This window comes from Populus trichocarpa, chromosome 5, assembly GCF_000002775.5.
Source record: "Populus trichocarpa isolate Nisqually-1 chromosome 5, P.trichocarpa_v4.1, whole genome shotgun sequence".
Lineage (NCBI taxonomy): Eukaryota > Viridiplantae > Streptophyta > Magnoliopsida > Malpighiales > Salicaceae > Populus > Populus trichocarpa.
In genome coordinates this window covers 17,039,472-17,056,561 of record NC_037289.2, presented here as the reverse complement: position 1 = coordinate 17,056,561, position 17,090 = coordinate 17,039,472, and the positions used below count along the sequence as shown (strand labels likewise).

The following is a 17,090-nucleotide window of genomic DNA, read 5'->3' as shown; positions in this document are numbered from 1 at the left end:
CTTGTTTACTGTTCATTGATGTACATTATATACAAGGTTTATCAAATGGGAAGGGGTGCTGCTAAGTCATTGTCTTCACTAAGCCTGGGCCCTGAAAGAAAGGTTAATTAAGTGCTACAACGGGTATTTTGTCAATGGATATATTTTCCATACTGAAGAATATGGGCATGGTAGCAAGACATACAACAGCGGTGTTTGTATTAAAGGATCGACTAATAGTGAGTTAGAAGTTGACTACTATGGTAGATTAGAAGAGGTCGTCGAACTGCAATATCATAGCGAGCAGAATAGAGTGTTTTTATTCAAATGCTATTGGTATGACACGATTGACAGAGGAATCAGAGTTGATCTGCACTTCGGTCTGGTCGAAATCAACTCAAAAGCTAGACTCTGCAACGTAAATGATGTCTTTGTTTTCGCAAAGCAATGTCAACAAGTTTATTACACATGCACCCTTCTTTTTAGAAAGGATCGATCAAGAGTGGATTGGTTGTCCGTTTTAAAAACGAAACCCAGGGGTCGTGTCGAGCTTGTTTAGGATGAGAACGAAGACACAAAGTGTGCGAGATGAAGTCTTTCAAGTTAGTGAGTTGGTTGAACCATATTGAGTTGCTCATTCGATTGACTTGGAAGAAAATTTAAATTTTCGTGTTTTCGATGATAGTCTTGTTGATGTTGACGCAGAGGAGTTGAATGTTGTTTTGAGCTCTACCGGACAAGCAAATATCAATAAAGATGATGACCATATTGAAGATTGCGATGAAGGTGATAACTATTCAATCTATGACGAAGAAGAAGAAAATTCTGACTAACTATCAGAATGAAGCCCTGTGTAAAACCCTTTTTTAATGTAATATAGATTATGGATGATATATTTTGTAACATGAAATATGTATTGTTTAAGCATTGTTGTTATTGTTTTGTGCGATAGACAGTTTATCATTTAAGTGTTTGTAGGAAGGTAAATAGGAAAATAATTACTTGAAATGCCACAATTACCGATGCCCATACCGACGGATAATAGTCCGTCGGCATTTCATAGAGAGTTCGAAAATAATTACTTGAAAATGCCACATTTATCGACGCCACTACCGACGGATAATAGTCCGTCGGTATTTCATAGAGAGTTCGAAAACAATTACTTGAAAATGCCACATTTACCGACGCCACTACCGACAGATAATAGTCCGTCGGCATTTCACAGAGAGTTTGAAAACAATTACTTGAAAAGGCCACAATCACCGACGACGTTACCGACGAAATAAAATCGGTCGGTAAGTTGTCAGCTTCTAATATTACCGACAAAATAACCGACGGACTGTGTGAATTCCAAGGGGCGGTGCATTAAATGCATCTCTGACCGCGTGAGGTTGCCGACGGAATTACCGACGGACAGTGAAAAATATGGAGGGTAATTAAAAATATTGGTGCGAAATTCAAAAATTACCGACGGAATTTCGACACGTCACCGACGGAATAAATTAAAATAATATTTTTTTTATATCCGTCGGTGAATCCATCGGTAAAACTGCCCTATAAATTCCAGCGACCGCCCCTTCAGTTCATTTTTTCATCTTTTCCGTTCTTCACCTTCAATTTCGATTTTTTTCCTCTCATTTCCTCAAGGCTTTCACCTACAATCTCTAGCAAGTGTTCTTGTGAATCTTCATCGGATTAAAAGGTATGTGTTTCCTCTATTTCATTTTACTTTAAGGGTTTTTTTTTTTAGCTATTTTTATTTTTTTTATGTTTTTTGTTTTGGTGTATTTTTATAATGTAGATAAAGTCTTGAAATCAACACATTATTAAGGTAAGCATGTTTCATTCCTAAAGTCTATAGTGTTTTTTTTTTAATTTGTTGAATATATTTTATTATTGTATTGACATAATTATTGAATAATTTGTTGAATTGTAATTGTTAATATTGAATTTACCTTAGAATTAGTAATTGACTATGTTGGAATAATTAGTAATTTTAATACATTATTGCATGATTTGTGTTTAATTATTTGCATTAATTTTAATTGTTAGTCTAGAGTTTTTTTTTCAAATTATTGAATATTTTTTATTGTTTGTATTTATATAATGATTGAATATGTTGTTAATGTTGAATTTACCTTGTAATTAGTATGAATGTTATATGTATAGATGTTATGTTATATACAATATTAGTATAGATGAAGTCAATTGGTTGTGGCTTTTGTCAATATTTGCAGGTTTGTGGATTTGGGTAGTATCCAGTATAGGGGAGGTGCTGTCGGATTTTTTTTAACATTCGAATTTAATTATATAATTATTCGTATACAATTGTGTAGATGCGTAGAACGAAAACCAGAGTTGGTCGCTCACGTATGGTCGCAGCTAGTTCTTCTAGCAGCGAGGATGACGTATCCTTAGGTGCCTCTCAAGAAGAGGCACCTACGCCACCTGCACCGTTAACTGATGCTGCCTCTTCCAGCTTGGGTTCACAGCACAGAGGTGGCGTGCCTTCGCAGCGGAATCAGTTCACCCACAAATACGAGGCACAGTGGAAGGACGACCTTTCAATGTAAGTTTGTTAAGGTTTTAGTTTTTTCTTTTAAATTATAACATCATTTATGAACAACTAATCAATATTTCATGAATTTAAATTATTTTCAGGTTCACAAACATTGAGGCCGCCCGAGTAATATCATCGGCGTTTCAATCGTCGATGGAGATTCCATTATTTCAATGGAGTCAGGTATCCAGACATCCTGAATGGATACCTCAAATCGATGCATGGTTTAACAGATTTGAGGTTGGTGTTAATTTCTAATTTCCAGCTTATTTCTAATAATTTATTAATATAATTTTAATTAAATTATCATTTTTATTTATCTAATTATTTATACATAGCATAAATTCGCCTAGGACAGGGCGCTTGACAAAGTTGTGAGGAGAGTGTGGGAAAATCATGCGGCAACTAGGTAACATCGAAAACAATACAAGATTTTTTTAGAAAAAAATTTATGTTTCAACTTCTAATTTCTCGCTATGGAAGTAGGTTGCGTGATTTTTGGTATGAAGCACAAAAAAAGGCAAAAACAACCGCGAGAAATAGGGGTCTCCAAGGCTGGAACGACATGGCGGTTTGGAGGAATTTCAAACTGATATACATCCCAGAAGATATATGGCCGCACTATCTTGAGCACGTGACGTCTGAGCGGTTAACACGACGCTCACAGTCTGGTGCTGGCAACCGAAATCGACCAATTCATGGCTCGGTGACAACGCACACTGGCGGCTCCGTTCTGTATGCTGCATATGCGAAACAGATGGTAAGATTAATTTAAATGAAATATATTGTTAAATTAATTTGTTGTTAATTAATCTTTTTTCATTATAGGCTACGTCTCTTGGACGTGAGTCGAGCTCGATGGAGCTGTTTGTGGAGACGCACGTGTGGAGTCAAGACCGCCAAAAGGGAGCGCAACAGTTCGTTGACAACCATGCTCAACACTTCGTGGTATGTTTGTTCAACCATTTTATTTTGTAAGTTATTATTTTTATTGAATTGAATATGATGATTACTTTTTTTATTTTCAGGAGACCTATAATAGCCGGTTGAGGGAGAGATATGGGGACGATCCTTTGACCCATCCGGAATTTGATCCGGATTTGTGGATGGAGGTTGGATCGTCTGGTGGACCCGATAAAAATCAGGTTTACGGGCTCTCCAACACTACGGCCGAGAACTTGAGGGCGGCCCGTGGTGTTTCAACTGTTGGGAGCTCCCAATCAGTATCGAGCACCCAATCTAAGGAGTTCGTGGCCTTGCAGCAACACACGGCTCAGCTTACCGAAAACTACGACCACCTATCAGCGGAGTATACACAACTCAAAGCAGAGAATGCACAACAAAAAGCGGACCATGACTAGCTTCGCGAATTTGTCATGAACATGGCATCACAGAGTGGTGATACATGTGCGCCTCCTTTTTTTTGGCCGTATAACAACCAGCCTCCTCCTTCTCCTCCAGCTCCGCCATTATGTTAATTTGTAATGAATATTATTTAACTTTAATAGTTAATTTAATATTTTTTTAAACACATTCAGTTTGTAATGAATATTATTTAACTTTATTTCTTTTGTTTTTGATGTTTAATAAAACTTTTATTTGCATAATTGGTTTTTATTACCATTAATTTATATAATTTTATATTATGTATTCTAAATAATTTTTTAAAAACATATTTAAAAATAATCACAGAGGGTTTTACCGACATAATATATTCATCGGCATTTGACAATAGCTGCCACAGTCACCGACGAATTTACAGATGGATATATTCGGTCGGTATTATGGATTCACCGATAAATTTACCGACGAATGTAATTCGTCGGTATTTTACAGTGCCTACCACAATGACCGACGAATTTAAAGACGGATATCTTCGGTCGGTATTCCAAACATTCACTGACAATTTTACCGATGGTTTGAATCCGTCGATCTGTCACACAATCACCAACGGGATAAATCCGTTGGTATATTTCAAGCGGGAAACTTTTTTTTTGGCGTGCAATGTCCGTCTGTAAAACCATCGGCAAATGTTTTTTTTTTGCCGACAGATATAGCGACGGACTATGGTATTACTGACGAAAGGAAAGCTGACGGACGTATTTCGGGTGAGAACGTCGGTAAATAAATTACCGATGAAATCTTAGTCACATACCGACGAAATATTTTCGTCGGTAAAACTGTGAAATATTGTAGTGATTCTTTCCTTTCACCATATTTCTTTGATTTTCTCTTTTTGATTGATTTGGTGAGGCATCATTTGATTTAATCTTGACTTGGTTATTTTTGTTTTTATTTTATTTTATTTGGGCATGCCCCTAATATTTTGAATTTCTCAGGCCCTTTTGGACTTTTCATTGCATCTCCTCAATCTTTGATCTTTGAATTTTTGCTTGCTACCTAGTGTGAGGTGTGATCCTAGTTAGGATTGACACTTGATTTTTAAAATTTTCATTTGCCTCCAGCGTAAGGTGTGATTCTAGTCATGATTAATTATTGATTTTTAAGATTTTCATTTGCCCCTACTATGGGATGTGATTATTGTCATGCTTTTTTTATAAAAAAAAAATCTTATTCAAGCTCATATAAGGACCAGAAGAGATATGTTCTTAGAACATGAAAGGTTAATAAAGATGGTCTTTCCTCATTTTAAGCACAAGTTGTTAGAATCAATAAATTTAGTCCACATCCATTGTAATGGTTTGAAACTTTTACATAAGACTTATGTTCTTATGAATCAATGGCTAGCAAATCCAACCACATGCAATTATGCATACAACTAAAATATGGCCCAAGAGACATGGAACATGAGCACTCTTTTTTCATTTTTCATATCTTCATTCAAAATTGTTTAGTCACTTCATGATATGAATTGCTTGAATGATTGGGTTGCCACCTTACAAAAAGGGTGTTTAAATGTTGTTTTAATCAAACATCGAGTTATTTCTAAAATAAAAAAGCAAATTCATTTTTTTAGGATTTTTTTGGCAATGGTTTTTTTTTTCAAAAATTGATTTGGTCATAATATTTTAAACATAGTCATGGAATCGGTTATAAGGGTCAATTTTATGAGTTTTAAAAGTGTGAGGATTCACTTTTGGTATCTTGTATAATACACCTTGGGGTTCAATCATTTTTACAATTATATTTTTCCAATCGGCGATAGCAATATAATGCCAAGTTATTACTTCCACACAAAAAAAATATCTTTTGATTTCATAACAACAAAGATGCTAAAAAGGCATGTAATGCAATCCCAAAAACAAAATGTCAAATATCAAAGTTTGATAAATACCACACTCTTTCTTGGGTTAGATTCCCCGACTATATTTATGTTTTATCAATGTTTACCAACCATTTGTTATGCTAAAGATGATTCTATGACAATGTGGTAGATGCCATTATCTTTCATAAACTCAACTTATTTCATGCTCATCAGCTTCCAGACTTGATACTTAAAATTCTTACAATTTTGTTTGAGTGGCCAAAGATCTCATCATGATCATCACATTTCATATTTGGATTGTACCATCTAGAGAATGGTGGTTTTATGGGATTTGATGGAATTTGGGTAATATGCCTGATGTTCAGAAGATGTTGGTGAACATCTTTGAATGGTAAATGTATATCGATTTTTCTCTTAAAGCCTTGACAATAATGAATGGAATGATTTACTACTTTTACATGGTTTTTGCATTTGACATTCTCATTGTACCATTTAGAAAATGGTGGTTGGATGTGATTAAATGGTAGAGGAACTATTTAATGGACATTTGTGAGGCTTTGATAGATATCTTTAATGGAAATTGAAGAGGGGGGGAACAACTATTGACATTTGATTTGGATTTTGATTGTTATGATATCCAGATTATAACAAAGGCAAAGGTGTTTGGTGTATTTGGTTTGTAATAATTTGCGGTGAATTCTAAGACAGGGTAACACAAACCTTTAATGAACTTGGGGAGTTTAGAAGCAAAAATTTGCAAACTTTGATTAACCAGATAAGCATCAGAAACAATCTTCTTTTATAGGTGTGAAGAAGGACAAAGAGGCGTATTCATAGTGATTTTCTAAGTATTGGCTTTTATGTATAGTGCTTTCCTTCAAAGCGAATGGTTTGTCCTAACAAATCGGTTAGCTAAGCCATCTCTCTTTTCAGAAAGTCATCTTGTTTTTGTTCAACTTGAAATCTCCTATTTACTTATTGTAGATTTTAGGCATTTAGGGGTGAGCTTATATTTCTTCAATAAATGAAAGATATGCAATGTTTTAAAGCTAATAAATATGATATGATTGTGAAAAAGAGATAAATTGAATGCAGGTCTGCCCTTCAGGGGTCATAATGATCGTCATTACTATATTAATGAGGGAATTCATATTCATCTCAGTCAACTTGTAATAATCCAGACTCTTGTAGAATTTATATGACAACTATTTACCACTTAAAAGTTCTGGAATTTAGGATACTACATGTCGGGTTTTCCTAGATGTAATTTATAGATGGAACATATATCTTAATGATAGGTTCTATTTATTAAATGAGCGTGAGTAAGTTTTCTACCTGGTCTCAAAATGATCTTAAATTTGCTCAGTAATGGTCCTTGTAAGGACAATATAAAGGCATTGCAAGAAATGGTTAAAACACGTATGCCCATCATTACAAAGCAATCACTCAGACCTAAGTTGGTGTTTCACAAGTCTTGAACTTTGACCAATAACCATATGGCAAACCGTTAATCCCTTATCTACCCTAGAAGCTTGTTTGTGCTCTAAAAAACTAAAGCATGTGATGTATAAAAGAATTAATTATACATTGCATGAGCAATATGTACAAAAAAAATAAAGCATATAAGAAATATTTACAAATGGCATATTTAAAATAAATATGAAGACTAATAAAATTAGACACAATAAACATATAAACAACAAAGCTTAGTCCACGAGAAAATCCCCTATAAGTCACCATTATGTCGCACGTGTGCGGCGTTGCAGAGATCATTCTTTTGGATCAGAATCGTTGGTGTGGGTGGAAAAAACTATGAATTCTTATTCTTTTTTTGTTTTTAAAGGTTTGGAGTTGTCACATAGTATTTTGGTCACTAAGAATAGTCTTCAAAGCCTAGATAAGAGGACTGGTTATGTATATGGAAGATAATATCACCCCTAGTACAGTCTATATAATGTAAGTTGCATTGTTTATTTGTTTGACTAATACTAAGGCTTTCCAACTAAACCTCTAACCGGCTCTAAATTTTTGGATGCTTTGCAATTTCAACCTTAGCCTATTCAACTATACCCTTGAATTTCAATTTTTTTTACAAAGTAGTTATTGGTCTTGAATTTCTGCAATGTAGTCCTCAATTGACCTTCATACTTCAATTTTATTTCAATTAAAATCATAATTGCAGCAATTAGGCTATCTTAAGTTTCAATTAGGTCCCTCATCTTCTAATTATTGTAAATTGATTCGATCCAAACTTTTTTTTTCAATTGAGTCTTTGATTAAGACAACTAAACCCATTAGAAGTTTAATCAAGCCCTTAAACTTAATTAATTCTTCTAATTTTGATCAAGTAGGATTTCAATCTTAAACTTTGTTTCAAACAAGTTCTTTTTCAGCCTATATCGTCAACAATATCCTAACCTGAATGTTCATATTGTGTTTTTTCTTGTTTATAACTCAAAAGCTTATCTACACGTGTCCCAAAAAATATTTTTAGATTTTAAATTTATGATTTTTTTTAATTTTTTGAATAAAAGGAATATATATATTATAAAAAATTTTGAGGAATTTAAAATTGGGTTATAACATTTTTCTATTGAACCCAAATGAAAAAAATGCATAACGTGCTACTAGAGATAAATGGCTTTGTTACCATAAAGGGGTGCAATTGAATGTTTGTCAAGCTTCGAGAAAAATGGTAGTAGTGTTGGTTATATATATATATATATATTTCTCTTAACTTATTAGAGCTTAAATGAGAAAAGAAAATGAGAGCAGTGATGAGTGAGCAAGAACAAGTAAACATGAGAAGAAATGAAATCATATTAGTGTTGTACATGCTTTTCTAATATATGATATTATAGTTCTCAATACATCTTTATTCTGACTATAAAATCTCTCTTTTTTTTCAATTCTTGTTTTTTTTTTTTGGTATGTTTTCATGCTAATGAGTGGGTTTTCTTATGTTGTGCTTTCAAGGTTTCAAGTTTACTTGTTAATTAGAGGATCAACATTTAATAAAGAATTAAGGGTAAAATAAATATAAGAGTATTTGTACTAATTTTTTTTAATTAAGAGAAAAATAATTAAAATTGTTAATTCAATTTATTTCCACAAGTATTCTAAATAATATAATTAAATTTAATTATGTGATTTAATATTTTAGTCCAAACATAAAAATTATAATAAGTTATTAATTAAATTTAAATCATGTGTAAAATTAAATTTAATTCCATAGCGGATTTGGTGCTTGAAAGAAAATAGTGGATTTGGTGCTTGAAAGAAAGAAAGAATACGGCAACCCCCGACCATGTGAGCACCGACATTTCCCAGCTGTACTCCATCACTGCTCTACGCTACACCTCCGATCTCATTCCCTGCACATTTCAATTATCTATCCAATTAAGATATACCACGCAACAAAACGACCCCGTTCTAACCCCTGGAAATGACGAAAACACCTCCAAGTACACTTTGCTGAAGACCGCGTTGGTGCACCCAGATATTTCTCAACGCGTAATCACCGCCTGTGCTTTTGGAAATTAGACACCACCGTTTAGTTTTTAAATTTCATCCATTCTTTTTTCCATTTCCTCCCTCTCTTTTTTTTTTTTTTTTTTTTTATTTTATAACCATTATCGCTTTATCTTCTCCATTCAACACCGCCATTTGCTTTTCAGTTTCAAGGTAGTCTCTCTCTCTCTCAAGAGATCTCTAACAATAATTCACAAAAAATGGCTCGAGTGCTTTTGTTGCTTGCTCTATGTGTGCTACCAGCCCTCGTAAGAGCTGCTCGCCCAGCGAGAAACCCATTTGTGGTTCAAGGGAGCGTCTACTGTGACACTTGCCTTGCTGGTTTTGAAACCTCCAAGACCACTAACATTGCAGGTAATCATTTTATTTTTCGTTCCGATGTCTCCATGGCTTCAGATTTCTACATCTTACTGAATATATCAGACTTCATTTAATGTATATTTGGTTGATTTATCCCTTCTTTTTATTGAAAAAAGGAGAAATGGAGTGAGGAAAGTCTAGATTTACATGATGGTTAGTTAGTGTTTGACTTATGTTTGTGATTAGATCTGGCCCTCAAGGAAACAGAGGTGTTTAGGGTGGTTTGATTGTAGAAAAGACAAAATCCTGCTACAATATTGTAGCTGTAATTGCCATGTTAAAAAGTTAGATCAGATTGATCGAACACCAATACAAGTGTTGGGCATATTTAGATATAAAGGCAATCCTGTTAGAATAATAATGGGTTTCTGATATAAAGTCGAGAACTGCTCAATGGATCCTTAATATGTTGTTGGGTTTTTCTTTTTCTCATAATAGGTGCGAAGGTTAGACTGGAATGCAAGGACAGAAAGACACAAGATCTTGTCTACAGCAAGGAAGGAACAACAGACTCAACTGGAAAATACACCATCACTGTTGATGAGGACCATGAGGATCAGATTTGCGATTGCATGCTAGTTAGCAGCCCCCGGAAGGACTGCCGATCACCATCTGCTGGCCGTGATCGTGCCCGTGTTATCTTGACCAATGACAATGGACTTGTGTCAACTACCCGTTATGCCAATGCTATGGGTTTCATGGCAGCACAGCCCATGTCTGGCTGCACTGAGCTTCTCAGGTTATACCAGGAGTACGAAGATTAGAGTTTCATTTGGAGTTGCTCTAATGTATGTGTCTAGTTGACTGATCTCTCTATCATTCTATTATTATATTATGATTGTTTTGTTTCTTGATGTCCACAGGGCTGTTAATTTATCCTTGTTAATGGACTCGGTTGGAATTTATTATTATATTATTATTATTATTATTATTACATTACAATTACAATTACAAAGGAAGCTCGTTTTGTTTTTCCATACATGCTTTTACCGATCACGTTCCCAGCCTGCACAATGGGTTATAGACACTGGCTAGGGATGATGACAAAAAAAATAAAAATTAATGGCATTAGATGTATTGAACTAAAAAAGAAAAGGGTGATCATTAAAAAAAAAATAAAAATTTCAATCTAAGTGCAAATTGCCCAACAAGCAACCTGTTCACGAGGTGGTAATAATTTTTAAAGAAACGAAATAAAAGATAAAATGAAAAGAAGTGTAAAAACAAAAACCTATATCATTTAGGTTAACTTTTCAAACCTGTAACCAGTGTTATGAGCTTGATATAATTCAATCAAAAAAATAAAATTAAAAAATAATTCAATTTAATAAAAGGCTTGAAAATAAAAAATAGCAAGCTAAAAGAACAAGGGGATCGAATGATAAACAATAAAAAGGGGGGTATATTATTTGATTTAAGAGTGAAATAAAAAAAATCAAACACTTTACAAAACAAATCAAAATTAAAATAAAAAGGATCAAATTCAAAACCAAAACAAAATAAGATAATGAAAGGCAAAATTGAAGAAAAAAAAGTCTATAAAAGAAATCAATATGGAAATCAAACAATCAAAAGCAAGAAGACTAAATTAGAAGCCTAAACAAAATAAGATGACAATATAGAATTTTTGACCGTGCAACTTGTTTTTTTTAGGAGAAGAGAGAAAAGAGAGAAAATAAAAAATAAAAAGTTCTCGGATCCAAACCAATACATAAAACCACTGCATGCGCCACCTCACCGGGAAGAAGATGTCATGAGCTTCCTAACACCGTCATGGATGGTTAATTTTCACCACCTTGCACCACTGCACGCATTGCTAGAAGCACTTGAAATGATTTAACAAGCTGATGCTTGCTATGTATGTACTAACAATTTTTCTTAAAAAATGTTATATAATCTTATAAAAAAATACAAAATTATCCCTGACATGACCTGATTACTACTAGAAAACCCATGACAAAAGAAGAATCAACCCTTATCATGAGTTTTTTTAAAATCTGACTCAAAGGGTAGTAAAGTAAATTTATTGTGCATTTTAATGCAAAAAGAGGAATCAACCCCTAAATCTTAGTTACATTTATTTTGATTTAAGGATATTCCACTCATTAATATGATAATGACTAATTGTTTTTTTATAAAATTATAGTATTGCTCCTAATAACTAGCTAATGGGTTTTTTTAAAAAGACAATAGAGTTAATTCATTATTCTCGATCATAGTGAAGTGTGTCTAGGTGTATAGTAAATTTACTACCCTAATCATTTTTTTAATTTATAATAAAAAGACACAATTAAAATATAAAGGATTAGGCTGAAAAACAAAATAAAGTTGTGTGGCAAATCTTGAATTTGAGAGAAAAAATGGGTTTTGGTTTATATACTTTCGTTTTTATTCTTTTACAAGCCTTTTAGTTTTTTGAGTTATAGGTTTGGTTTAAAACTTCATTTTGTTCAATTTTCAATCTTTAGTTTAAGAAAAGAGAAAATCTTATTGGAAAAAGATGAAAGAAACATAAACTTGTTGGTTGACCACACTTCAATAATAATAAAAAAAGTAATCAATGAGTTTTATTTGACGAGATGACTTTTATTAAGTTGTTTTTAAGCTTTTATTTTTCTGGAAATCATAGATATGAGTTGAGAAATATTTTTTTTTTTAGTTTTATATTTTTAGACCGATTAGAGGTATTTTGAGTTGACAAATTAGCTTATTGAGGTTATAAAAATATTTATTAGGTTGACAAATAGTTTGTTAAATTAAAAATATCCTAACTCAATTTTTCAACCACCTCTCCAATGGCTAGAATTTGACAAGCAAATAACCTATTGTTTGCCTCAACAAATAATACATCATCTACTTTATTTAAAAGAGAAAAGAGAAAATGTGAACACAACAATGAAAGAAAATAGCTAGGCCCGTGGGCTAGCCTTGCAAGCCCATACTTGTTGGGCCTTCTTTTTGTTAGGCTAAACATATTGCCCTCATCTCTTTGGCTTAGGTGTCTAACCCTTTTATATAGTTTTTTTTTAATTTACTTTTTTAGGATTTTGATTGAAATACACAACAAAAAAAAATGCTTAACATGATATTTCAATTATTACTCTATTCATATTTTATATGGTTCATAAATAATATTATAAGTTTTATGGGGATTTTAACAAAATTCTTTTAATTTATATGTACATGATTTTTTTAATTATTTTTTTAAATATTAATACATTTTTTAACATAATTTTATCACATTTATTAATGCACTATAAAAAAAAATTCTTAACATGATATTTCAATTATTATTCATTTTTTATATGGTTCATAAATAATACTATAAGTTTTATGGGGATTTTAATAAAATTGTTTTAATTTTTATGTACATGATTTTTTAATTATTTTTTTTTAAAAAATTAATACATTTTTAATATAATTTTATAACATTTATTAATTTTTATTTGCCTTAAATAAAATATAAAATATTGAGATATTATTTTAATATTGTTAAAAAATCTTACTATTAACATCATGATAGGTTTTTGTTTTTAAAAAATACTGATTACAATTTAAAAACATGTTTTTGTTAAAAAAAAACATTAAGACATTCATTAATTAATAAGAAAATGGAGTTTAGATTGAAGAAATATTTTTTTTATTTATTTCAAATTGATGAAAATTTTAACAAATTTTTATTTCAATTTTTGCTGCTTTTTATTCTAAAAACATGTTCCTGGTAAAAAAAAAAAACTATGTCTTTGTTTTTTAAAAGATTAGAACTTTTTTACGATGATAGTATTGTTTGTTTTATGGATAATGTAGAATTTTTCAAATAATCTTATCTTTAATAATGAATGAGAGAAAAACATATATTTTCTTAATTTTTAATATTATATTTTTTATATAATTTTTTTTTAATTTTGTTTTCTTATTTTTTTCATATAGTTGCAAAGAAATTATCGATTTATGTTTATTTATTTATTTAATTAAAGCTTGCTTTCACAATCATAATGAGTTTTTTTTTTTGGAACAACAATGCTCCTAAAAAAATATTTACATCATAAGAAAAAAAAAAAGCATGAATAAAAAAAGTTAGTTTTTTATTAAAAAAATGTCTTTTCCTTTTTATTTCAAATTGTTATAGTTTTTCTTAACTTTTTTTTCTTGAGTATTGTTGTTTTTTATTCAATGAACAATGCTACTAAGAAAAAACTATTGTTTTTGTCAAAAACAAATTACATGAATCAAAAAAGAAAATTTTGATGAGAAAAATATATTTTTTCTTAATAATTTTATTTGTTGTCTTGCCTATAAATATCTATTTTTATAGTCATTTAATTATATAAATAAATGAATTCTAGAAAGCAAGGTTTTTAAAATTAGCAAGGATAATAACCTAGGTCACGAATTGGACGGGTTCATTCAATTTGACTCGAGGCAATAAAAAACTCCATCATTTCATTATTTTCTTATAAAAAAATTTAAATCAACATCATTTTTTTTTAAATCAAACTGGGTTTTGGCGAGGTTGATGGATCACTATGTGGACTTATAAATCTTGGTTGAGTTTAATAACATTGTCATAAAGTTCTTCATGGCAGCACGTAGACAACTAACTAGTAATGAAAACTAAAAGAGAGGGGCATTTAATTGTTGATGAGAGCTATATCAATATTTATAGTTGATTTTCCCTTCCTCGGTATCTAAAGTTTTTTCTTCCTTACAGTTTGGTCATCATATTTAATTTATTTTTAATCACATCCTTGTAAATTTTATTTCTATAGTTATAGGTCTTAACTAGTCAGTTGTTTGTGATCATGGACAAATTTTAGACAATGTTATTAAACTTAATTAAGTGTGAATGGTCTATGGTGACATAATATGAGCCAACTGAAATGGCGAGCGCACATGTGACTCGGTCAAACCAACCAAAACTCGATATGACTTTTTTAAAAATATAAAATGACATCAGTTTAATATTTTTATAAAAAAAATAGGAACGATGATGTTTTGGATTCACTTAGATCAAATTGAGTTAACCTGCCCAATTTATGACCTAGGTCATTGCTCTGATCGGGTTCAATAACCTTTCTTTTTCAATCTATTTTTTATTTAATTAAAAAATATATAAAAATAGTCATTTGTAGGAAGGACAATGAATAAAATTATCAAGAAAAAAATACATTTCTTTAATCTAAACTTCATTTTCTTATTAATACATCTCTTTATTGTTTTAGTGAAAATATGTTTTTCATGGTAAGCATTGATTTTAAATAAAACCTATCATGATCTCAAAACTATATATATAATTTCTCAATTTTTTTTAAGTCAGTGAAGGAAAATAATAATAATATGTTTTAAATGTGATAAAATCATGTAAAAAATCCATCAAAAAATTTAAAGGATTAATATTTTATTTTCATTTTATTTTCATGAACATTTTTTTTTTTTTGCATATTAGTTATATTATAATTGGAAAGAAATATTAACTTTCCATAAAAACCTATAATATTTTTTAAGAACCATGGTGAAATTGAGTTGTGATTCAATTATTTGAGCCTTTCTTTTATATAGTGCTTTTCAATCAAAATCCACACATATAAAGGAGACAAGCACCTAGGCTGAAGAGATGGAGGACTGCATACTCGCAAAATAAAACAAAGTTTTGGCACGCGTGAGCTTGTAAGGCCAGGCCCATTAGCTTAGCCTTTTTTCTGATTTTGTTTTTTTATGGATGGACGACATGTCATTCTCCCTTTTATTTTTGTAAAATAAAGCAAACATAGCTTCGTCTACTATGGAAAACGACGCATCATCTGTTATTGCAGACGATACAGTATTTGCTTTTCCAGACTTTAACTACCAAAGAGGTGGCTGGAAAATTTTGCTTGGGTTTCTTGGACCTAAAAATTCATTTTTTAACTTAATTTCACATAAATAATAATAATAATAATAATAATAATAATAACAAACACTCTTAGAATCTTAGTAAACTAATTTCTCAACTCAAAACACTCTTAAATTGGTTTTTTTAAGAAAATCTTTATCAATTTTGATCTACTTTTTTGGCAATATGAAATATTAAAAACACCTCAACGACACTCTTTTTGTTAAGAGAAATACATTGACATCAAATTTGGCTTTATTATTCATATAATCCAGGTAACCAATTATTTTCTCTCTTCTTTGCTATTTTCCAACAATTCTCTTTCTTTTCTCAAACTTAAAGGTTGAAATGTGAATAAAATAAAGTATTGGATCTGAAGATAAAAGTTTTAAACTACAGGGACCAAAAACAAAAACAAACTCTAGAGACAACAATTTAAAAAAGTCACCTAATGAACAATAAAGAAAACTTGCATTTTTGCCTTAATGACAATTTTGTTCCCCCACATTTTCTATTTTTCACAAGCAATAAAATCAAGCATCAATTTAATGTCGAGATATTTTTTTGACATCAAGCCTAATTCCTACTCAGCGCAAAGTAAAATGATGTAATTAAAAAAAATGATGATATGCATAGAAAAAACTTCTAGGACAAAAAAGAAAAAGAAAAAGGAAAACATTGCTCAAATCCAAATTTATCTGTGAGAGGAGCTATAATGTTTTTTCTATTTCTATTTCCTTGTGTGTAAGTACGTGAGTATTTTAATATTAAATTAAAGATCTCTTTAAAATATATGTTATAAATTTATTGTAAGATCTAAATTGAAGAACAACGACTAAACATAATATAACTAAAACAATAGATAGGGATATTTTTACAAAACAAAACTTTAAAAAATTAGATATCGCTCATGAAGTTTTGAAATATACAAGTTTAGTTCCTGCTATTTTATATTCTTTTTTGTTTCAGTCCAAATCTTTATTTTTTACGCTTCAGCCATTTAAGGAAACAGAGAGAAAATCATCAAAAAGTGCGATGAGAGAGAAAGTATTCTACTGATCACAACCTAACCATCAAAATGACCAAATTTAGTGTTAATTAGTTTGTCTTAAAGAGAATAATTTAGTTTTGGTGGTATCTGATTTTAAACATGTCGGAAAAACTAGATTAGGATAAGATAATTAGTTTTTTTTTTGTCTAGTTTGATTTTAGGTTTTAAAGTGATTAGAGTGTGTGTTTTAGACTTAAAAATATATTTAGTGAGATTTCTAGGATGTTTTTGAGATCCCAATACTTGGATCATGATTTGTTTTACTACTACAAGTGACTGAGAATTATACACGGATAACACGACGTATACCATGCCAAATAATGTGTCTTCTATTAAAAAAACAAAAACAAAAAAAATCTCTTAAAAAAAAAGGCAGACACCTAGGTTTGACTTGTGAGGCGTAGTTGAGCCCCAACCTCTTCTTCTTTTTTTTTATAAATTTTTAATTAATACCCACTTTTTTATTTTTTTATTTTTTGAACTTAAATATTTTTAAAATATAAATTGATAT

General features: G+C 30.9%; 1 protein-coding gene across 1 annotated transcript; it reads left to right on the top strand.

Moving 5' to 3' along the window:
• Nucleotides 1–9,380: 9,380 nt before the first annotated feature.
• Nucleotides 9,381–10,611, top strand: LOC7486612 (pollen-specific protein C13). The gene is made up of 2 exons (XM_002307357.4): nucleotides 9,381–9,650; nucleotides 10,095–10,611. The coding sequence occupies exons 1-2, from the start codon at nucleotides 9,497–9,499 to the stop codon at nucleotides 10,418–10,420; spliced, it is 480 nt and encodes a 159-aa protein (XP_002307393.1). The 5' UTR covers nucleotides 9,381–9,496; the 3' UTR covers nucleotides 10,421–10,611.
• The last annotated feature ends 6,479 nt before the right edge of the window (nucleotides 10,612–17,090 follow it).